We start from the raw sequence: 25642 nt of genomic DNA on the forward strand, positions 1-25642 counted from the left end.
TTCGAAAATGGAAAAGGGAAATCGCGATAAACGTATGAGCCATGGAACATATATCACTGCAGAGAGACAGACAGCCACCAAATAGAAGTGCACGAGCTGCGCAACAAGCTGCGGATCCAAAAAATTTGCGTACGTAGCGAAGCTGTCGGCTGTGTCTCGCTGTCTTTCGCTCGCGTAAAAACAACCGGATTTAACGTTGCGATGCCATGCACGTGCATTATGTGTAGTGCATATACACACACCTATACACATATTGCACTGCATACATACGCCTACGCGCGCGTCGACTCTCGGGGCTCGAGCAAGAGACTCGCTGGCGTCGTTGACTTCTTTTTTTTGCTCGCTCGCCGTCTCTCCCTCTCTTTTCGCTCTGTCCTTTTTTTTCTTTTCTTTTTTTTGCTGTATTACCTGTGTTAAATCGTGTACTTATAATGTAATAAAGTCCTTCGCGCACATACGTACGTACGTATACTACGCGAGCTGCATATATAGGCGTATATAAATAAGTCGCTGCTGTAGCGCGTCGCACCCGAGTACAATATAAAGTATCGCGCGTATATATACCGATCACACCTGTGGGAGTAAACAAATATAGCTGCTGCTGCTGCCTGGGCTTCTGTACGTGTATCGATAAGAAAACTGTGCGTGCGTAAACACATCTGGCTTGGTACAAATTATATAACATATTATATACAGGATAGTTTATCTTTATGGCTTTTGCTGCTGCTCGTCGATCGGCGCGGCGCCTGATTTATTATTTATTTTAGAAGCTCCGCGCGCGATCGGCGATCGATAAATCTGTTGCCGTTGCTGCTAGAGATGCATTGCTTGCAATGTTACACACACACACATACAGAGACAGACAGATATATAGGTGTAAGTTTTGTGCATCTATGCAGAGCCGAGAGGATCGAAGGTAGTAGTAGTATTATTATTAGTAGTAGTAGCAAGTAGTAGTAGTAGTAGGGGGATATCCGCGCTGCATCGGAGAGCTCCAGCATATACGACGAGGGAGCCCGCAGCCAGCGGCAGAGAGAGAGCCGGTCCGCAGAGGGGGTAGACGTTCATTCATTGAGAAGTAGCGAGCGAGAGACAGAGAGAGAGAGAGAGAAGGTCCAGTCTCCGCCGTACATACTATATAGTGGCCCGTTCACTACTCTACCGCGGCGCACTATATATATACAACACAAGCCAACACGCTCACTTACTATAATACGCTATATAACGCGGCTGCGATGGTTCATTCACTGCTCGTCCGTTTGCGCGCGCTCACCTCTCGTCGCTTATACTACTACTACTACGACGACGACTCGTCGCGTATACTCTAAACTCGTAACTATCGTCGGGTGTATATCAGTGCTGTACTAGTCCTCTCGCTCTGCGTGCATTACACACACATATACAACACTCGCACGCACACGTCAGTCAGACACACACGCAAACACAAGCTCCTGCCCATTCAAGTCTACGCTTGCAGTTCTCGCTCTTCGCGGCGCGCTTCGTGTATATGTGCAGTTGTGTGTAGTACGTATATATATAGCACACACGTGTGTCGACTGTGCGGCTTGTTTCTGCACGCGTAGTAATAATACGGCCAGTCGTCGTACGACAGCGGCCGAAGTTAGTAATAAATACATAGTGGTGGTGTGCGTGTTTTTTTTTTTTATACACTTGGATTTTCCTGCTCCGACCGCGCGAGAGTGCGCTATTACTTGTCGATTGCGGTGCGCGAGTGCAACGAAAAAAAGCAAAAAAGCAAAAAAAAAACGTTGTTGTAAATAGTCGCAAGAAAGTTTTGTAAATGGTGTGAAGTGCTTTATATATACGCGAACGAACAAGTGCCACTACTATCCAACTACTTGCAATCGCTGACCGATATATGCGTATCCACTCAAATACGCATCATACACATATGTACGTATTTATGAGCGATTGCATATATGTACGCTTACATATATCTGATAATCAATCGGATACATCGTCGAAGAAGCAGCAACGAGCTCACTACTACTGCTACGATCGCAGCCGATCGGCACATCTTCCTACGTAATAATTCACCGCTGCCGCTGCAGCTGCGGATTTCGCAATAGCTCGTTGCGCGTATCCCTCTCCTCGAGCTCTCCTCTCTTGGCGGCTTACATATACGCGTATAATCAACGGTGTAGCGTGTGTAACGAGCATCGAGTAGTCGATTTTTTCTTCTTCGCAAAGACGATCGTCGTGCGTGCGCTAGCAAAAATGCAGCTGACGACTCAGACGCTCTTCGCCGCGCTCTTTATCCTGTGGAGGTGCAGCCCGACAGCCGAGGCGGTGCTATCGCCCGAGTCTCTGCTGGGTCTGTCGTTCGACGACGAGACCGGCGAGGAGCTCTTCCGACATCTCGAGGCGTACTCCTCGTCCTCCACGACGACGACGACTACGACGACGCCCGCATCGATCGGTATCAGCAATCAACATCGGCGTCATCGCAACAGGCAGCAGCATCTGCGCGACAACAACGAATTGATACACGACGACGATTACGGCAATCGCAACAGGATTCAGCATCGCCAGAAAGACACGACCATCGTGCTGATCGAGGACGAGGCGGCCGGCAACGTGCACGGTCCTGTCAGTTCTGGCCTGTCCAATAGCCACCATCACAACAACAACAACAACAGACGACACTCGACGAACAAGAGACGCTTCAACAAGGACCCCGTGATCCTCTATCAGATAGGCGTAAGTAGAACCACACACACGCAAATCTTCTTATCGATGTGTTTGTTATGGCGCCCCGCAGCAGCCACACACACGCACCGGTGCGTACAGTTGCGTAATCTATATAACAAGCCTAGTTAATAGCGTCGCGTAAATTTCACGGCGCGCGGCTCGGCTCGCGGGTCAGTAAGCTATTTACGACGACCATACGCGTTGATGTATTATATTCACGAAGCGGACCGAACGTCGCGCAAGTTACGCGCGCGAACACGAATGAATTATATACGCGCGCGCGATGTCCGGAAGATTGGATCCGGAAGTTCTCACGAGTCTCTGGCTTCTCCCACGACCGCAGCAGCCTATATAATACGCACACACACGGCACAGAGCACAGAGCATAATGTATACCTATACACCTCTACCTATACCTATATAGGTACCTAGAGAGAGGTCTGTAGGCTCGCAGCAGCATTATACATATAAAACTCGGGTGATCATCCGACACCTGGCGCTCTGCGTGCTGCATAGCACACACACACACGGTATATACTATACATACGCGCGGCGGTGCGCATATTTGCAACTTGTTGCACTGTGCTGCACCGGAGCCGCGCAGAACACACGAGTCCATGTGCACCTTTCATTTTCGTTGCAGCGGCTCTCTCTCTCTCTCTTGCTGCGCTTATATGTATATAATGTTGTGCAGCGCGTTTATGTGCATAAGCTATAGATATACATAAATATATGTACAATACTCGACGCGACGGTATCATAACTGCAGCAGCCTCAACACAGATTTATATAATAGCTTCTCTCTCCGTACACACGCAGCAACGTACCGACTATCGTTACTCAAAAAGTACATTTTTTTTGCATCCCATTCGGTTACTTGCTCGCGACCTTCGTACATAAACTGACTTATACAGTACGGAAAAAAAAAAAATTAATGGACAGTAATTTTAATTTTTTTATTTTTAAACAAGCGTACAACGCAAGCTTTGCAGTGGCACGCACGCGGGGCGCGTAATTCAGCACAAATTCAATGCGCCAATTTCGCAAGCCCCGGCGCGGCTCGGCGTTTATTATATTCGAAGCCGCGCGCTCGCGCGCCAAATAGGAAAAGGAAGAAAAAAAAGAACGAGAGAGAACCACGAATGCATGTAGTTCCGTTGCTTCCAGCGCGCCGACCGAATGCCGGACGTCGCTTTTCCTATGCCGCTTTGCTACAACAACTCGGTGTGTAGTTGCAAAGTCGACGTCGTCGTCGTAGTAGTAGTAGTAGTAGTAGAAGTAGCATAGTTGCAGAAAGGAGAGGAAATTGATCTCCGAAGCGGCGGTACAGCCCAATGATTAGGAGAGGCAGAGAGAGAGAGACGCGTATACATAAACGGAAAAGCGTGTTTTCTTGCATTCGCACACACGTTAGCTTGTTGATGCGCGCCTGGATGCATGTGCGTCTGTGTCTGTGTATATATACGACCGGAAATGCTCCATTGCACATCGTGTATGTGTAATTTTTTTCCTCCTCGTTTTTTTTTTACTTCTTCTTTTTTGATTCCTTCTTTTACCTGTATTATACACACACACATACACATACATACATATACATACGTGAGCGCGCGTAAAATGAAGGCACGAACGACGACGACGAAGACGAGAAGAGACGACGCAAGAAGAAGAAGAAGAAGAGGTTTTCTATATACATAAACGAAGCCTGCTCGCCTTGACCTTTCCTCTCGTTATATTCTTACGCACTCTGCAGCAGCAGCTTCGCCTTCGCGTTCAATCGGTACTCTACTCTCGCAGCAGCAGCAGCACGCATACTACTTAATACACACACGCGCGCACAGATGCATGTATACATACATATACGTGCGTGCACACACAATAATCACTTTCTTTTTCCATTGCACTGTGTTGTGTTGTTGTTGCGCGCGCGCGCGTGTGTGTGTGTGTGTGTGTGTGTACGTTACGTACTGCAGGTACATGTGTCCGCACCACGATTGTGTGTGTGTTGTGTGCGTATGCATAATGTACCTATATATTGATGCTCTCTGCCTCTCTGCCACACGACCTCGAAAGCTATGTGCGCCCGACGCCGCCGCCGCGTGCGCGGAATAGGTGTGGTTTTGTATATACAACGCAAGCATACACGCACACGAACATTTTGCGAATATTTACCACTCGATTCCTCGTACGCACACGTTCGCCTCGCGACGACGACGACGACGAGAAGCAGCATATATATGTTGTATTATAATAAGAGCAATAGTCGAGTCTTCACACCTGCAGCGCAGCGACGATCCCCTGGCATATTTTATGCTAATTTCCTCGGCTCGTTCTCCTTTTCTCTCTCTCTCTCTCTCTTCTTCATATCCTTTTTTTGTCCGTAGCTGCTGCTTCGCATCTTTTTCGTAATTTTGTTTATCTCTCTCCATATAACCACATGTACACATTCGTTCGCATACACACACATCTCAAGGGCTCATGTACTTTACGCTTGTGCACTTTCAATCGCTATGTGCTTTGCGGGGGGATATATGGTCGTCGTCGTGGTCGATGTGCAACATCAGCGATGCACTTGTCTCTGATTATCCTCGATTAAGCTATGTGCGTCGGGAATACGTCAGGGGGACGAACGAACGCAGCGAGCGAGCGACGCGCATCTCTCTACTGCTGCTGCTGCTGCTGCTTTTTTTCATAATAACGATCTCTCGCTGTAGGATAGGATTTTTTATATTTTGCCTCGTGCCCAGCCGTGACCACGACGACGTCGCGCTGCGCTGTCGTTGCTAGGATTGAGAAGAGAGAGAAGGGAAGCAGAGAGAGAAAAAACGTTTCTCTCTCGTATATATAAGGTTTTTACCTCGCCTCGGGGCTAAAAGGAAAGAAATATATCGCGCAAATATAATACAATAATATATATAACAACGACGACTCTCTCGCGCGCGCACACACACACACACACACACAAAATAATAAAGAGTATATCCGGTTTTTACTGTTGCTCTATAAAGACGGAAGGAAGGAAGGAAGGATGGAAAGGAAGGAAAGAAGGTAAACACAGCTGCGTGAAAAAGTGTACGTTTCTCTCTCGCGCGCTCTCAACTTTTTTCCCTCTCGGAGCCCGCCGGTGTACGTCTTGTCTCTCTCTCTCTCTCTCTTTCTTTGCTCCGCTTGCAGCAGCTACAGGCCTCGCTCGTCTTGAACAATTAAGAAGACATCGTTTATTGAAAGAAAACGGTAAAAGCTTCTCTCTCGCTCGTCGTCGTCGCCGTCGTCGTGTCCGTTCGCGTATAATATATATAAAGTCCTTGCGCCGTTGTTTTGCTCTCGTTGGTTGTTGTATATATTTTATTTGCAAAAAAATGGCATAAACGATGCCGTTTGTGTGCAAGTGTGTTGTGTGTTGTGCTATTGTGGGACGTAGTATGCACACACACACACACACACACACACACACACATAGGCACGCGCGCCCAAGGGGCAGCTCTGCAACAACACTCTGCAGTGCTTCCGGCTTATTTCCCCTTCTCTTTTTTACGTTCAGCTCTCTGCAGTCTCTCTCTCTCTCTCTCTCTCGGCGGAGAGTACGTCGACGACGACGAGGACGACGACGACTTCCGTCGTGTCTTAAAGGAGAGCCTCTATTCACCTTTTTTTTTATTATTATCATCGCCGTCGTTTTTTTTTTCGTTACTATTATTGCTCGTTTGTGTTACGTTGTTATTATGATTTTTCTCATCTCACTGGGCAGAGATTCCGTCTCTCGCGCTCAATGCCACACTCCAACTTCGAGAGAGAGGGACGCGGCGGGATGATGATAAGCTCCGGAAATGAATTTCGATTTGATCAATTTTTTCCCCGGTTCAGAGCCTCTCTCGTGGCTCTCCGCATCGGTACAGACACACAGACGTTGAAGCAGCAGCAAGCAACATCGTCGTCGTCGTCGTCGTCGTTGTAGTCTTGTTTCGATTTCTACTTCCGATGATCGTCATTATCATTTCTTATACATCTTTTTGTTGCTTGAATAAGTATTTCCTTCCTTCTTTCCTTCCCTTTTTCTCTCTCTGGGCACGGAGCACAGAGAGTCCGAGAGCAAAGAGAGAGACGGAGAGAAAAATCGCCGGCTTAATTGCAGAAATGCTCAATCTCCTTTCGAGAACGATCGCGAGTAAACGTACGTACGTATACATACCGCGCGCCGGAAATCTTTTCACTTTTGCGCTCGCGCACGCGCGCAAATATATCCGTCTCCGCTTTATTTATTTTATACTTATAACACAATAATGCATGGTTTATAATGCCAATCGTGGGAATAAAACCGTAATGTTTTTTTTTCTTCTTCCTTTGTCCGATATACAACAGAGCAGCGAGGAGGACTTGCCGGAATGCAGCGAGAAAAACGAGGTCTGCAGCAAAGTCGATCTCTACGGGGATCCGTGGATCGAGAAACAGTGCCGCTGCCAGCAGGGCAGCCAGTGCTCGTCGAGTCTGCACGCCGACGACGGCCACACCGTCGTGGACAAGACGCGGCAGTACAAGCTCTGCGAGCCCGTCAAGCGACTGCCGATCTGTCGATACTTCAAGTGAGTATAATTGCGATTTCTCTCGATTCGACGGATTTTATACGTAGTACGATCGGATTGTAATGTTCTTTTCTATTTCTCTCTACAGGGACGTGACCTGGACGATCGCCCCTGGTAGCGACCCAAATAACTCGACCATCCAGAAAGTCAATTGCCGCTGCAGGCCAGGCAGCGTGGCGTATCTGCTCAAACGTCAGTTCTACATGAAAGACAACGGCCAGCCCGGCTTCATCTATTCGTTCGCTTGCTCGCCCCAAAGCGTAAGTTTCGAATTCAGCAAATCCCAAAAATCCTTGGTGAAAAATGTATCTTACATCCGACGTTTATTCTTCAGCGCATGAGGTGCCAAGCCAAGGAGCCCTGCCGCCTGTTCACGGTGCACAAGAAGACGTCGACGGCGCAGGCCCTGGCCCAGGGCCTCGAGGACGTCAATGCCTCGCCCCTGTGCATGTGCCAGAAGGGCTACAGGTGTCCCAAGAGGCACACGGATCTGGGCTCGCTTCCCTCGCCCTACTACGGCGAGGGCATGGGCGTCAAGGTCTTCAGCGGTCACTGCGTGCCCCAGAGGCACCCGCCCGAGCCCGTCTACACCCTAGTTTGACATTCCTAATAATTTTTATCGATAAATTAAACTAAACTAAAAAGAAAAAAAAGAAGAATGCAGCAGTGCACACAGCTCCAGAGAGGAGTCTGTCCAGCTGCTGCAGTGTGTTGTGCTCCGATCGATTTTTCCGATCGCCGATGACGAAGAAGAATTTGGCACACACACGAACGAGCGTGTATTATTAACAAAGCAACGAGTCTTCCATATTTACAACTCACGAGCGAGTTTATTCATTTTTAACTATAATAATTATAATTATTATTATATGAGATTGACTGATTGTGTATAGGGTCATATATGTTATATATATTATATATTACGTTTATCAATAATGTATCGCGTTGGAGTCATGTAAAATGACGTGCGCGTATTTGAAGAAAAAAAAATTACAATAATTGTATCGACGCAACCGAGGGTTTAAAACAAGCCGAATAATTAGGTGCGAGAGAAGCGGCGCGACGGGTCAGTATTACATAGAACGTTTTTATGTATGTATATTGTATTAATTAATATATTGTGGCCTACTTTTGCCACCCTACCTCTCTCTCAGCGCTTCGTATATAGATATTAAAAAAATCATGTGTATAAATACTCTCTTTCTCTCTCTAACTCTCGCCATCGACGCGTGTGTTTGAGCTTTACTAGTATTTTATTTATTTATTTTTTAATTTTAATTTTGAGCTTGCTCGAGAGCACACGATGGGGGTCTTTTCCGCGCATAATACTTGTCGTGTAATTCGAGAGAAAAGAAAATAGCTTTAAACATCAAGAAATTTAAAACGTTTTTTGTTGTTTTTCTTTTAATAATCTTATGAAGGAAAAAATGTTTTATATGCAGAGTGTGGATGAATGGACGAAGCGAGAAAAAAGATTATTATTTTATCGGAATCTTGTGTATAAATATACCTTATGATATCTTATGATCGTTGATTTTGTATAGAAAGGAAAGCATTCGCACACACCGACGTTAAACGTATGAAAAAATAAAACTTGTGTATACATTCTAAGGCTACTAGATAGAATTATTATATTATTCAATGCATTTAGGTAGGTAGATAGAATTATCGTTGACCGTGGCGAAACGATGAAAATATTTTGTTTCTTTTGAAATTTTATGACACATAAACGAATGCTACGAAAAAGAGAGTGTTTTTTTTTATTATTATTCTTTTTGAAAGAAGCAGCTTACTACGAGCTAAGAACGATCAACTTTTTATTTATCAAAAAATCAACTACAATTAATGCTGTAAAATTGAGATGATTTTTTTAAAGGGTGTCTCCCCCAACAGTCTGTAATCGTAACAATTTAAACCTGTATATCGTCAATATTATATATTAAACGAATGAATGATTATAAAAAAGTAATAACGATATAGGTTATCAATATTGTTTTATTCGTATTATATCGTGAATGACAAATATGTAAATATGAAAAAATCACAAATTTATAATGGATAAAAAAATGTCGAATAGGATATATTATATATCGAATGCGTATCAAGAATGTATAGAGAAATAGTCGATTTGATATCGGCGTTACTCCTGTTTCTATATAAAAATCTATAAAAATAATTACATTTTAATAAAATATATGACGATGCTGTTGAAAACAAAGTTGCACTACTTATTCACGACATTTAAGAACTCCATTTTTTCCAACTGCGGCAATTGACGCAATTCAGGATAATTTAATTATGCATCCGTGAAAAATTACAAGAATTCAAAACGAGAAAAGCGTGAATCATCTCGAAAGTGCCGGATGACTTTACAAACGCAGACATGACTCAATGCGACTGCACGATGGCTCATCTTAATTTTTATGAAGCATTTGAAGAAAACAATACCTTCTTAGGCATTGCAATGTTTGTCTGTGTCACATTTAACATGAAAAACTCGTGTTGAACCTGTTGTAAGTACCCAAATCTCACGTCAATTCGTGTAATTCTAATAATGGTGAGTCAGTATTCAAAGACATCATTAAAAACTCATAAACTCGGTGAAATTTTTTTACCTGTTACTTAGTTACTTTGTCACACTTGTTCCGAGAGTTTGATATTATTTTTAAATTTTCGCTATTTTGAATACGGATGTAGTTTTTTCCAAGCTTTCTATCCGTTTTGTTTTAATTGTTTCGCGTGAAAACTCTATCGATCACTCGGAAGTAGTTTTAAAATGCTTCATACTTCAAACCATCATATTTCAACTGTCGGAGATTTGACAATTGATTGATCCAGTCATAACAGTTGTAAATCACAGCTCAATCGTGTTGGATCAACGTGTCAATATGAAAACAATTGAAAGTTTTGAAGCATAGGCAAGAGGTGAGGTAGGTATTGTACTTGAATCAGTATCCGGGATTAAAGTAATAAAAAGCAAGATTAGTACGGGCATTAGTTATAATTAAGATTAAAATTTACATTACGATACGTAAAGGATAAGGCAATTTTTTCTGGATCTATTTACCGCTGGAGACCTTCCGTATCGACTTCGATTCAACCGCGCAAATAAGTACCGCATGAAAATCAGAGATGGCGTTGAAGTATAAAAATTCGCTTCAACAATGAACATTTAAAAAATATCCACCTGTCGAGAGATATCCTTCACAATTTTACGAAAAAGTGATTTTAAAATTTATCACGCGAACGAATACTCTTGTAACGGAAGGCACGTATTGATTTACAGCTGTCGATTGGATTCGAAGTCGAAGTATCATCAAGTACAAATAAAATTACGTACATTATTGGGCTGGAACAAAAGAGCGAGAGGCAATCAAGATAGATAATTGAAAATGCGAAATTCCCCAAATATATTCGCGCGCTGTGAGAAGGCATTTACTCATTTCATTATACAGTACTGATAATTGTGCAGCTGTATTGACAATTTAAATTAAAATCTTTCGATACAGAGCTCGGCCCAGCCCCTCTGGCTCTCTTCTAGGTAAAAGGTGGTTTTTCGAAAAAGAGATAATAAGGTACACACACAGCAATAACGATGAACAATTTTGGATACTCGTCGTGATTTCGTGAATTGGCTCGCGCGCGCTCGACCCAATTAGTAAAATCACAGAAACACAGAAATGTGCGCGCTTATTCTCACGGTAGCAGCGACTGCGATGCGCGGGGCAATACTTTTCTCTCCCTCTCTGTCTTCGAAGCTCGAAAATCAAGTTGCCGAAATTAAGCTCATGCGAACTACGACGCTCTCGGGCCGGCAAAACGAGACTGTGCGAATATGTATTTATGTATGTACGTACATACGCACGCGAGCGGAAAAGTGGTCGCTTTTAACGCGGCGTCGCGATGACATTGCACACGCGCAATATAATGAGGCTCGCGCAGGCAGGTCCGTGCTCCGCGTATTATATGTATAATACAATTTAGCCGAGCTAATAGCTGCGCGGCGACACTATACACAAGTAAAGAGCCCCGGAGTTAATTAGACACGTCGTTTTTTTTCTCTCTTCTTTTTTTCTTTCATCGCGGTACTGTTATTTCTACTACTCAGTTGTTGTTGTTGTTGTTGCTGCTGCTGTTTTTTTATCCTCCATTCGTATATAACACGTTTACGTGTTTTAGGCCATCGGGCCAGCCCCGGACTCTGTGTGTGTGTGCACGTGTATATAATACACCTCTATAGCACTTGTGCCTGGATGCAAGCAAGAAGGGAATATATTATGATATATCCACACTCTCTCTCTAATAATCGGTTGCTATATAACAAAACACAATGGGTACACGATGCCTTTTTTCTTTGGGGCCGCGCGGCAACCAACGCACACACACACACACACACACATAAGCAGCGAGAGAATATCTAGGAAAAGCCAAAGAGGCGCAAAAGAGAGGAAGAAGAGAGAAGAAGAAGAAGAAGAAAGGAACGAAGACGAGAACGAATCTATACAGCGAATGTATTATACGACGTGCTTTTGAAAGATATTAATTATCTACAAATTCGATTGAGAGAATGGGTTATATACATAACGGAAAAACAGCCGGGGCCAAGCAGCGGTGGTGGAGAGTACAGGAGAGAGAGAGAGAGGAATTATTATTATCGCGGACGCGAGAGTCTCTCTCTGGAGAGTTGGCCTGCAAAAATCTCCCATTATAACAATATCTGCGCGCGCACGCGCGGCTGGTTCGAACTTATAGGTATACATAGGTACGTGTTTGACTGCTGCGAATCTTTTTGTGTCTAATACGACGCGGCGGACGGAGGAGGACGAGGAGGAAGCGGAGGGGGTGGTGCACATTCGTGCCTTGTCATATATATATCTGTACACTGGCGAAGAAAATTAGAATGCGAAATGCACAAAGAGACACGTGTGCGCGCTCGCAAGGGCCTACATATAGTTATATATCTCGACGAGAGAGAGAGAGAGAGAGAGAGAGGAAGAAACAAAAGTCGTTGCGCCTGTAAATCACGTTTTCTATATAGTTGTATCGATCCGCGCGACCCAAGTGTATACAATCTTCTCTCTCTTCTGTGCCTGAGCAATGTCAAGGTTCGTTCTACTTCAGTGCGGATCGGCGCGCGCACACACACACACACACAACCTCGATGTTGTAGCTTGCAGCAGCACGTTTATAAGCAGCTCTTCGATATCACGTCCTACGAGTGCAGCGATCCTGCAGCCTTTTATTTATTGTGCCTGATCGTACGAGATCGGCTAGAGCCTAGCTAGCCACGCGCGAATTTCATACCGACCCTCTTCGTCGATTGCATTATAAATATTGTGGCCTTTCTATAAGAGTTCGCTTGCCTATATAATAATATGCGAGAGAGAGAGAGAGAGAGAGCTTGAAAAAATTTAATAATATTACACGGGTACGATGCGGGTACCTACCAATGTATGTAATATAGGCAGCTAATTTACTATAAACAATAACGACGTCGTTGCAGCAGCAGCAGCAGCAGCAGCAGCTCGCGCGTAGCCTCCTTTTGCTCCTCTCTTCTCTCATTTACGCCTTCGCAATTTTATGCCCACCTATATATACAGGACCGGGTAATAGAGAGAGAGGCGCGTGGGGGTCGTTGAAACTCGATTTTCAATCAGTCGACTCTGCTGCTGTTGCTGCTCTGCAGCTCTCGAATGAATTTGCTTGTTTTCTCTCTCGTCCCGCAACCAACGTGATTTCTTTTATCTCTCTGCTCTGCTCTGCTCTGGACTCTCGTGTACTGTACGCGCTCATCGTCGTCAATCGATTACGGACGGCTACTTTAATGGCAGGTCTGAAGCCAGCAACAGTCCTCTTGGCAGTAGTTCACGCGCGCGCCTATAAATAAAAGCTCAAGGAAGTAAGGAAGGAAGTAATGAGCGCAAGCTTGGAATCACACAGAGGGAGGCTATGATTAGGCCTCTATCTACCTCTCTCTCTCTCTCTCTCTCTCTCTCTCTCTCTTTCTGCCTCTTCTGCAAGAGGGAATCAATTACGGATTTTTGCCTCCCTGCTCGCGCAGCCAACACGCACATAACAGCGAGCTATATAGCCGCGTGTCTGTCCGAGCAACGCGTGCAGAAGCAGCAGCAGCAGCGAACCCGACAAGATCGGAAACGAAATTGGCTGGCACACACACACATTTACAAACGCACAGCCTCATAGATGTATAGCTCCGTACAAGTGTATTTCTATATACACCGATGCGCTCTCAAGTGCAGGGCTCTCTATGTAAGTGAGCGAGCGCACGCGACGATTATCTCCTTTGGAGGCTCTCTGCTGTATACTACTGCACAAGAGAGCTTGTGTGTGCGCGCCTCTATATAGCCATATAATCCGATCGTTTCATCCTGTCGCTATTTCTAGCACCTCGTGTTGCTGCGCGCGTGATAGCATACCGAGCCAGCGAGAGAGAAAAAAATCAAAGAGACTTTGCAGAACGCATCTCCTTGCCCTTCACACTGTAATCAGTATTAAAATAGCTGCAGTTTCCAGATTTTTTTTATACATTATAACCTTTTTTTTAACCACTCGAAACTGTGTATCGTTCTTCCTGTCCTTCTATAATGAAAACCATTAAACTGCATTTATCAAATTGTATTATATATTCTTCGACCTTCGAGAGAATCATTATGCAGCAAATCGTCGAAATTTAATTTTCATTTCGTATTCGTTGAATTTCAACAACTCTCGCACAAAACTCGATCCGAATAATTTGCCAATTTTTTTTCTCTCGTAATTATTTTTTTTAATTTTCGAAGCCACACACGCGCCGGTACCTATATATACAGTCGGTTTACAGGCTCGTTACGCATATCGCACATACTTCCATAATGACCGAGTGGAAAGAAACATTGATGCAGCAGCAGCAGAAGCAGAAGCACCGAAGAAGAAGAAAGAATAAAGAAGCAGCAGCAGCAGCAGTGGCGCGGCGATTACGATCCACACGCGTAATCCTCTAGATTATTGGCTAGCTCTCTCTTAAGAGCGAGGTGCGTTATCCCGTTGCTTAGAAAAGTGTACACGCGCGCGAGTTACGGGGCTCGGGTATTAAATATTGCCAACGAGCGATGGGCACGAAACGCGAACGAACGAAGCTCTAAACATAAAAAGCTCACGGAAGTGTCGGTATTTCTCGCCGGCGCCGCCGCCGTAGCCGCCGCGTGACAAACCAGCTGCAGCCAGCCAGAGGATAGAGAGAGAGAGAGAGAAAACTCCTCGTATTACACTCATGCTGCTGCTCTGTGTGCAGTTCGAAATCGTGCGCGCACCCCCGCGAGTACTACTACCTATATATATATACCGCATGTGATGCCCCGTTATGCCGCCTGCACGAGGGAATAATGTAGGTATGGTGTTTTGTATTCCGTATGATGATGATCTGTATCGTGTCAACTGCACAATGCAAAATTGGGATTAATTTTATTATATTCGTGTATACGTAATAGGCCAACTCGAGTACTATTATTATTATATAAAATAAAAAATCGACTGAAATAAAATAGATTTATTTGCTCTTTTTTTATTATTATTATGCGCCGATTGCGATTCCCACGCTCTTGTCTCTGTGTGCGCGAGTATATGAATACGTATATAAATACACACACACACACACACACACAGGCGAATCCCTGTCACGGTCGTCACTTGTTACTAAACTTTACGAGGCGAAACAATCACGAATCAAATGTTGTACACACACAGCAAAGACGACGACGACGAAAGGCTGTTGCTGCTGCTGCCGATGCAGAAAGCAACAACATCGTCCCGAGCCCCGAAGTATAGAAGAGGATCGAAAAGAGAAAAACAATTTCCTTACTACAAGCTGTATGTGTATATAGCTATATGGAAAGTCCGAGGACTTATACGAGGACGATTCTCTCCCCGCCGTTTTTCGTGCCATCATAGGTTTCGTATATAGATAAGTATCGCAATCATAATTCTCAGCTGTTGCAGCAGCAGCAGCAGCTGAGCTCGTGTAGTTGCGTCTTCTTCTCCGTCTCTCTCTCTCTCTCTTTCTGCTCGTTCTTAGAGGTCTTAGTCTTCTGGTCGTCGTCGTCGGCTTCGAGCACGTGGAAAATGGATATTAAGGCCGAGTATATATAAGCGAGTACACACGCACGAGAAAGTCATCAAGAGAGACCCAAGTATATACGTTGCTATGTGCGTGCACGCGAGTACATGCGTATACAATTTTTTACGTTCAATACCTGTACGCAATAGTGGTGGTTGCAGCAGCAGCAGCAGCAACAACAACAACAACAACATGCGATAAGAAGAGGAGGGTAAAGGTCGCACACATACACACACGTGTATATAATACATCTAGGACTATCGAGTAGACGCGTATACATGCACGTGAAAGCTGTAAATAAGTATTCGGTCGCGGCGCGATAATAATAAATATAAAATGGACAAATGAGAAAGGGGAACGACGACACGCTCGTAAAGGGAATAAGGGGCAATTATAGGAATGAGGATGAAACGCCGAAGGAGTCTCTTTCTCTCTCTAGCGAGTTCAGAGCTCCGCCATCAGGTTATATACTAGGATATAGGTAGGAGGATCTCTCTCTTGCTCTGGGTTTGTGCGCGCGCGATGCCTTTTGCAAATCGTGTGCATGCTTCATGTGGTGCACAACTCACATACAAATCGGAGAGAGAGAGAGAGAGAAGGTCGTGCGGCGCAAAAGAGAGCTCCCTATAACGTCTAGTGCAGCGCGAGTCTGTCTGTGTGTATGTGTATGTGTGTACCGTAACGGTATAATCTTTTTCTCCTATAGGCTCTTATAGGTGCACACACAGCGTCTTTGAACTTGTTCGCGCTTAGGCACACATACATACACACACACACACACACACACACACATACAGACATAGAGAAGAAGTGTGTGGCGTGCCTTTAAGGCATATAGAAGAGAAATGCTGGAAAATCGATCGTTACTCATTTGCATCGAGACGAGCGCGGCGCGCAACGCGCCTGCATATAGGCCCCATACTCTCTACTGTATATGTGTATGTGTGTGTGTGTAGGCCTATAGAGACTTTGAAGGATTATATCCTCTCCGACGCTGCGAATAGCTGAAAAACATCTCGCTACAATCGACGCATTGACGTTTCAGAGAGCAACAGCAGCAGCGAGCTCTGACAGAGCATATAATGGAGCCTATGGAAAATCGGCCCCGGCCTATACACGAGAGAGGATCTCTTCACTACACTACCACTCGCGGCGTAGTAGTAGTAGAAGTAGTAGTGGTGTATATAGATACACAAGTTAGTAGTAGCGGTTCTCGCTCTCGCTCGATCTATTCGCTTAAAAGAATGCTATTTAATTGCAAAACCGACGGCCAAAGCAGCAGCAGCAGCATAGACATGCCGCAGAAACCGCAGCTATAGCAGCAGCAGCCAGCAGAGAGAGAAAGAGAGAGAAGAAGATTCTAAAACGTGATTCCTTGTGATTACAATGTGCCCGCGCGCGAGCCAGCAGAGCAAACTACGAGCCGGCCATAGAGAGTGAGCCTGCTACACACTCGGGCGCGGAGCAGCAACTACTAAATATAGCAAGAATATAAGAGAGCTGGATGAGTGAGTGAGTGAGCGAGGAGCAATCTCCATAGAAAAATTGAATAAATAACATTACGTTTTATAATGGAATACCTATTTGTTCCGCCGCGAGGAGTTTTCCTCGTAAATAGAGGATGATGTAAAAACGGCGGCGGCGGCGTGTGCGTGTGCAGTACTGCGGTTTGTGCGAGAGCTTCTATTGCCATTTCTCCCCCACCACCAGTAGCACAGCTCTTTCACCTGCTTTTTATTTCTATTTATTATATTTTCTTTCTTTCTTTCCATTTTTTTTTCATGCGTGCGCGTTTGTGAAAGAAAACGAAAGCTCGCGGGCCATTTTCACTCCGAACGGCAGCCAGACGAAGAAGCCGCGCGCGAGAGAGTAAAAATTTAGCGAGCTTCTAGCGCTATGTGGGAATGTTTCTCGCGCAAGAATTTCCTCGGAGTTTGAAAGGAAAGTTCAGCGAGCTGAAAAAAAAGGATATCGTTACAGAATTAAATTGCTGTCGATATTTAAACGAAAAAAAGGGGAGAGAAAAAGGATAAAAAAGATAAAGAAATAAAGAAACAACTCGAGCAGCAGCAGCAGCAGCAGTAGCAGCCCACGTTTATTCCCGAGACGGATGATTTTTTTAGCAAAGAAGTACTCGTTGATGATTTCGCTGCTCTCTCTCTCTCCCTCGGAACACAAATGCAATTATCTTGTGTTGCGAGCGCGAGGCAGGCAGGCATCGCAGGCAACAACTACACAGGCCGCCGTTACCGATAGCAGATCCTGCTTCCTCGAAGCAAACTCCTGGTATTATATACAGTTAAACTTTGACTCTTTGATTCGATAACGCGCGCGCTATAACGCAAAAGTATCAGCTGTGTGTAGCTAGCTAGCCAGCCAACCAACACAAAAATGGGATATAATTAAAGCGGCCCGCGCGCGCGAGATGGATTCAATTTATAGTAATGGCATATCCATAACAGCAGCAGCAGCAGAGATGAGAAAAGACAACACGACACATGTACTGCTGCACACACATACACACACACACTCACACAATTGACGATGAAATAAGATGAACCGACGACGACGAAGAAAAAAAAAGCTCTCTCGACATAACTGCAGCTCTCTCTCTCTCGCGGGTGAACCTCTCTCTCTCTCTCGAGGACGATGATGAGGAAATCAGATAGTGGGTGTCGTGTCTAGTCGTGCCTATTGCTACCTATAACTACAACTACTACTAGTTTATATGGCATTAGAAGAGAACCGCAAGCAGATCGAGTAAGAGACGAGGATGATGATGAAGTAAAGAAACAAAACACGCGCGCGAGAAGGTGCACAGAGAGAGAATATAATCGATGCCAATGTACGATTATCCTTTCCCAAGTCTTATATATGTCTTTGACGCATCAGAGATGTCACGTAGATGTACTAATTAAAGGCCGAGATCGATTGAAAGCTCTATGCCATTCCTCGTTTTTTCTCTCCTTTTTTTGCCTAGTCTCTCTCTGCAAATTCTGATTTTATCTCTCTCTCTCTCCTCGTGGCAGTCGTCGCGGTAGTCGCGCGCTCTCTCTCTACATGCGCGAAAGTATATGAGCAGTTTTTTCATATATGTACAACTTTTGTGCGGGGGGTTCTCGGATCTGCCCCAAAATTTAGTATGTTATTTGGGTATGTGAAAATAGCCTTCAGGTAAATTTTTAGCCCTCTAGGGGCCTTAGGGCCCAAATTTGGGCCCCTCGAAGGTCCAAAAATAGCCGTTTTTACCTATTTTTGCGTATTATTCAAATATTTGTAACTCGGGCACCGGTGCATATTTTTTAACTCTGAGGGTCGCATTTTTTAGGTCAAGACATGTACTTTTCGTAAAAAAATTATGTAGAGCTCGATAGACCAACCCCCGGTTATGGGGGGGCAATGAAGGGGGATGAAAAATCGCAAAATTGACGTTTTTTAGCTTTTTTTGAATTGATGCAGAAGGCGACTGGATTGACGTATTTACTTTTGCAACGTCTCATTTTAAAGGTATTTTTATTACCTTTAAATTGCCGTGCGCAGAATTAAGATTGGTTCAAAAACGACGGAGATAGAGCTGTTTAAAGGTGTCAACATTATGAAAAAAGGCGTTTTTTCGAGATTTCGATAAGCTGTAACTTTTTTCTAGTAACATGAATCTCTTTGAAATTTTATGTGAAAGTAGTTGATTACATGTAGTTTGAAGCCATGTAGGTAAGGATCTTGGTATTTGCCTCTATAACCGAAAACGAGGCCCCCGAAATCCGGCACTTTAGCCCTTATATAGGCAAAATACATGTTAAATTGGGCGGCAAAACTATTTGGTAACTCCTGAAATTATCGCAAAATAAACATAAAAAAAAAATCAAAAACCCCATATTAAACGTATTTTTCGACGAGGAATCCAATGGTAACCTCGAATTTGACCTTGAACATAACCTCTAAACTATAGCGAACCAAAATTGATTTTTCGCACGGTGACCCCCTTTTTTTATTTCAGATTTGAAAAGAGCGGAAAATTTCACGTTCAAATACATATTTCGTTTTTTTTTTCAAGGTAATTTTAAGGGCCCCACAGATCAAGAATAAACTCTTTGGCTGAGTTTAATATTAGTTTTAATGGAGCCTTCATTTTCAAACTGTGGGGCCCTTAAAATTACCTTGAAAAAAAAAACGAAATATGTATTTGAACGTGAAATTTTCCGCTCTTTTCAAATCTGAAATAAAAAAAGGGGGTCACCGTGCGAAAAATCAATTTTGGTTCGCTATAGTTTAGAGGTTATGTTCAAGGTCAAATTCGAGGTTACCATTGGATTCCTCGTCGAAAAATACGTTTAATATGGGGTTTTTGATTTTTTTTTTATGTTTATTTTGCGATAATTTCAGGAGTTACCAAATAGTTTTGCCGCCCAATTTAACATGTATTTTGCCTATATAAGGGCTAAAGTGCCGGATTTCGGGGGCCTCGTTTTCGGTTATAGAGGCAAATACCAAGATCCTTACCTACATGGCTTCAAACTACATGTAATCAACTACTTTCACATAAAATTTCAAAGAGATTCATGTTACTAGAAAAAAGTTACAGCTTATCGAAATCTCGAAAAAACGCCTTTTTTCATAATGTTGACACCTTTAAACAGCTCTATCTCCGTCGTTTTTGAACCAATCTTAATTCTGCGCACGGCAATTTAAAGGTAATAAAAATACCTTTAAAATGAGACGTTGCAAAAGTAAATACGTCAATCCAGTCGCCTTCTGCATCAATTCAAAAAAAGCTAAAAAACGTCAATTTTGCGATTTTTCATCCCCCTTCATTGCCCCCCCATAACCGGGGGTTGGTCTATCGAGCTCTACATAATTTTTTTACGAAAAGTACATGTCTTGACCTAAAAAATGCGACCCTCAGAGTTAAAAAATATGCACCGGTGCCCGAGTTACAAATATTTGAATAATACGCAAAAATAGGTAAAAACGGCTATTTTTGGACCTTCGAGGGGCCCAAATTTGGGCCCTAAGGCCCCTAGAGGGCTAAAAATTTACCTGAAGGCTATTTTCACATACCCAAATAACATACTAAATTTTGGGGCAGATCCGAGAACCCCCCGCACAAAAGTTGTACATATATGAAAAAACTGCTCATATATATCTGGGAGTCGAATGGATTATAATATACACACTACTACGTGGACTCTCTTATCCGACACTTTATTTACAAGATTCTTATTTAAGACGGTAGTAAGTACGATTTGATTGCCGCGCAGAGCTTTCTGCGCGCAAATAGAAGGAGTTGATATTTTATTATGCACGCCGCGAGCATATCGCGCATAACGACGATATCGCGCGATAGTAAGCCAACTACAGCGTTCACTAAGGCATGCGAAAAAAGCCAGTTTGGATGGTTTGAACTAGATTTTGACATATCCCGGTGGCGGCGGCGGCGCTTCGATGTGGGACGCTGCTCGTGCCGCTGCTCCGCCAGTCGCGGAAAAATGTGCGCGCACGTTGCGCTGCTGTACAGATTCTTTTTTACTTCTTTTTTCCTTCCTCTTCTTTCCTTCCTCGTTGCCGCGTATAGCCGTAGCCGACGCCGCCACAGCCAAGTAAAAGAGATGCAGATTATAGGCGCGAATTGGCAAAGAGAGCGCAACCGCTGCTGCTGCTGCTGCTGCATGCAGAGCAGCAGCCTAGACTCTCGCACTGCACTCAAAACAAACGGTATCCTATAGCAGCGTCGATCGGCCGCGAGCACACACACACATTATATACACGAGCGCGCGGGACGAAAGAGAAAAAGCTACCTATAATTAATCCGCGCTGCGCTGAATAAAGTGCGTGCGTGCGTGCATCTACGTGTGTGTAACGAAAAAAAGCGCCAACTGTGTATGTTATGTATACACAATGCGGTGTCCCGCAGAAACCGAGGAGAGAAGCTCTCTTCCCTCCGCTGATCTATACATGCGTGGCACGAAGCGCATTAAGAGTATCATAACACGGCGGGCAATCGGGGCGAATATATAGACGGATAGACGGACGGACGGATGGACGGACAAGACTGCAACAGCCACACGAGAGCCTGTGAGCGCCGAGACGCTATATTATATACATATACATACGAATAGGTGCATGCAATTTATATATAGACGGTTCGGTACTACGGTGAGAAAGAGAGAGCTGCAACTCCGACGACGAGAGAGAGTATATGGTAAATAAATAGCGAATCGAGACAGCAGCGGAAAGTTTGCCGAGCTTGTAGTGCAGCACGCGGAGGACAGTAGCTCAACTCGTCGAGAGATCAGCAGCGAGAGAGCTATTCTCTTCTCTCCGCGGGTATTAGTAGCGCATTATATATGTACATTGTGTTTTTTCTCTCTTTCTCTATCGAGTCCTTATTATCCTACGTACATATAAACGAACGTTAGAGAGAGAGAAAGAGACAAAACCTCGTTCTCAATGGGCACACAACACAACGGCAGCCGAACGTGTCACGACGCGCCGACGTCTCGGTTTGTTTGTTGAAATTTGGGAGAAAAAAAGTCGAGTGAGCTAGAGCTCCGATCGTAATTTATTTTTACATACCTCGCGCTCTGCGCTCTATAGCTATTCCCCTGTCGAATGTGTTCGCCTACGCGCTAGCCTGCACGTGGAACAGATGTCGAGTTTCATATACATAGTTAGATTTCCTTCGAGCTTTCCACGCGCGCGCGTGTACAGCGAGAGGAGAGCGAGCAGCGATGCAACGAAAAATCTAAAAAATGTCTGGTTTATATGCGCGTGACGCACACGCAGGCATACACAGTATGTAGCGGACGAGCTTTTTCCGGCGATTTAATTGAAAAGAAAATCTTTGCCCTCCCGCGCGTAAGCTCCACACTCGCATACCAGAGTGTGTGTGTACATAGACATTTTTTCCTCTCGACTTTGGACTCTTAGTATCAGCAGCAAGTTGTTTATATGGGTATGCACGAGACCTTTTACATACATGCATACGTATATGCTTACGTACACGCGGGGCGAATCCGCAGTAATAAATTCAAAGGAAAAACGAGCCCCCGCGTGCGTGTTTAGTCGCGAGCGCGCGCATAGCCTTATACTCGCCTATTCCTCCTTGCGGAATAATATTCCAATAAATGCTCCCGTGCAGTAGCAGCAGCAGCAAAATAGCCGATATATTCCACCTACCTATATTTGCCATTGTTCTCTCGTCGTCGCGTGTATAGGCCTAGTATAACACATTACACGGGGCCCTCCTACAAGGCGTTGAACACCAGCAGCAGCACAGCCCCTCTATATGTATAAGTATAGTACCTGCGTGTGTGTGAGTGCACCGAGTACATTTACATATACACCACACTACCATACTGTAGCATGCACCGCACGTGTTTATACTCGCGGAAGATTCACGCGTGATATAAAACGTGTATGTGTATTTAATGTGTGTGTGAGTGAGGACTTGAATATATATGCAGGACGTCGATGCACACGCGCAAGCAAGCGCAGAGCGAGCGAGAGAGAGATGGGAACTAGAGCAATTTCATGCGATAAGCCCAGGCGATATATGTATGCATGTGCATGTGCGCGTATATATACGCGCTTTTCGTAGATACGTACAATATATATTTTCTCTCTATGCGGCCGATCCTCCGTGAAAATCGCGAATGGCCCGAAAGAATAATTAATTTTTATTCCCGTCCGTATCTCGCGGGGTAGAAATAGTAGGCTCGACACTTCGTGCCTAATTTTTTTTTACCAAGGATAAAGTTTCTTTGACATGTTACAACGAAATTTAATTCAACGATTGTCATGCTTTGACTTTTATATACAATCAATTTTACTTTTCCACTTGCAGATTTGCAAATATCGAGGTACTCGCCATCTAGTGGTGGAGATGCTTCAAGTGGTATCGTCGTATTTAAAGTGCTTGAAAGCTGGTCTGAATTTTTGGAAAAAAATTGAACAGTCGGTTTTGGGTTATTTAAAAGGTGTTTGATATTTTTAATATGCCTAACATTTATAATATTAACAGCAATGCATTTTGAAACATTTTAATTGATTATTTATAAATCGTTACCAAAATTTCTTGCGTGGAATTTCCTTTCGAAGATTCATACATACGATTATATTGCGATCATCTTATCATATAAACCAAATTGAAAGGGAACCGAATGAGTAATTTCGTTATAATTAATAGCGCTAGCATAAGTACATAATCGATAAATTTATATAATGCAACTTTTCTCGTTCTACAGTACATCATAATTATTGAATTCAAGATTTTCATTTCTTTGCAAGTCTCTAGATAAAACTTATCCATTTCATAATAGACATCTCCATTAAAATTTCTTCATACTTTTCAATAGTTTTATCAAAATTTAATGAAGTATCTTCTTCTTTTTTTTGCCATTCGACTTTGCAGAGAACCTCGATCGAATACAATGCAGACGGCACTATTCCTTGCCTAACTCTCGACAAAAGTCTTATAATACTCAACACGTATACTATACGCATATTGACCTTTTTGCGCGCTCTTTACTCGGTCGATTCTCAACTCCGCGGCATTATTCATCCATCCATACTTTTCAACCGAAGAATCGATCGCCTCGATCGACCCATTGAAATTAAATTATAAAAAAGGCGGCCGTAATTGCGCACAGCGGCAGTTGTACGCGAGCAGCGATCGCTTGATTAATAAGACTCTCTCTGCATCGCACACTGCATATTATTAAGAACATACACTTGTACGATGCACCGAGCCGAGTCTCTTTCTTCTCTGCATCTTTCTCTCGCCTTTCTTTCTCGTCGTCGTCGTCGTCGTCGTCATGCTGCTTAATAAATCGATCATTTCTCTCTCTCTCTCCGCAACAAAAGAAAAGGAGGCATTTCTAATGGGTTGTATATAGCTCGAATGGGAGCCACAGAGCCGAGAGAGGCCAATCAGCATCAGCGGGCCCCGGTGGTAATAGCCGCGCCACGGAATATTATCGCGCCGCACTTGCGCGCGCGCCTGGGTTTTATATATAGAAAGTCTCAGGCTGCTGCTGCTGTGGCAGGTGCGCGAAAATAATTTCGTTGTGTTCCGCCGATGGAAGGGAAAATTCCTCGTAATGCATACATAATGTGCAGCACACGGACGGACCGAGCTGAGCTGAGACGAACGAACGAACGAACGTTATAAGAAAATCCGCAAGTGACCCCGTTGATCCATTTTCTTCGCTGCTGCTGCTGCTGCTGCTGCTGCTGCTGCTGCGGGATGGAAAAACGATTTGACCAGGGTGTGCAAAAGCAACAGCTAACAAAAAAACCAATGAAAGAAAAGAAATCAAGACACGACGAGGGCGTGATTACCGAGAATAGGCATTAAAAGCCAGAGAGAGAGAGAGAGAGAGAGAGAGAGAGAGAGAGAGAGAGTATAACAGAGTATCCGATGATGATACACTAAATCTCGTAAAAGCAGGAGGCAAAGCAGCAGCAGCAGCAGGAGCTATAGGGAATTTTCTCGCGTTCACCCGCGCACAGCAGCATCAGCAGCTCAACAAAAAAAGGGCTGTGTTTGTGTGTGTATATATGCTGCTGCTGCTGCTGCTATCATTGAGAGAAAGAGAAGCAAAACGAAAATAATAAAATACAAGAGAGCGAGAAGAAGAAGTGTACAGAGGGAGTGTGCTCTCTTCGTACAAGCCGAGAAAAGGTGCTCAAGTTCTCACTCGCTGCTGTTACATGCGCTGTGTACTTGCGAGAGTAGTCTCTCTCTCGCGCTCGTCGAGTAGAGCGTGTACGCGGAACTATTTTAAACGTGCGCGCGCGAGGCGCAGAGGTTCGCATGCCGATTCTCAGCTCTTCTTCTCCTCTCCTCCGCGAGCACACGATTTCATTTTCTCTCTCTCTCTCTCTCTCTCTCTCGCTTTGTGGCCGATCTCTGCCTGCATTGGTTGAGCTGAAAGCACAAAACCACTTCGATTGTCTTTTCTCGCTCGTCTCGTTCTTGCGTGCCACGCTACTCTATAAAGCACCAAAGGAGCGAGATAGAGCTCGGAACAGATCGAAAAGTGAAACATCCTCCCCCTTTGGACTCTCTCTCTCCCTATCTCGGGCTGACTCGGCGATCGGGCTGAGAGATCGAGAGATTACGATCCGACACATAGTTGCGCGCGTTAAAAGGCATCGAGGCGCACCGAGAGACGAGGTATAACGAAGTAGCGATCGATATATATATATACACGATGCGATGATCGATGAGGCGCGAGAA

General features: G+C 44.3%; 2 protein-coding genes across 2 annotated transcripts in view; one reads left to right on the forward strand and one right to left on the reverse strand.

The window, feature by feature from the left end:
• The window catches only part of LOC106657294 (elongation factor-like GTPase 1), a 70433-nt gene that overhangs the window by 9319 nt on the left and 35472 nt on the right, over window positions 1–25642 (reverse strand). The window lies entirely within an intron of this gene.
• On the forward strand, window positions 1188–9497 carry LOC106657295 (protein giant-lens). The gene is made up of 4 exons (XM_014378717.2): window positions 1188–2721; window positions 7069–7289; window positions 7378–7549; window positions 7624–9497. Exons 1-4 carry the CDS (start codon window positions 2239–2241, stop codon window positions 7888–7890), a joined length of 1143 nt encoding a protein of 380 aa, XP_014234203.1. The 5' UTR covers window positions 1188–2238; the 3' UTR covers window positions 7891–9497.

This window comes from Trichogramma pretiosum, unplaced genomic scaffold (assembly GCF_000599845.2).
Source record: "Trichogramma pretiosum strain Unisexual culture from Peru unplaced genomic scaffold, Tpre_2.0 scaffold66, whole genome shotgun sequence".
NCBI classification, from domain to species: Eukaryota; Metazoa; Arthropoda; class Insecta; order Hymenoptera; family Trichogrammatidae; genus Trichogramma; species Trichogramma pretiosum.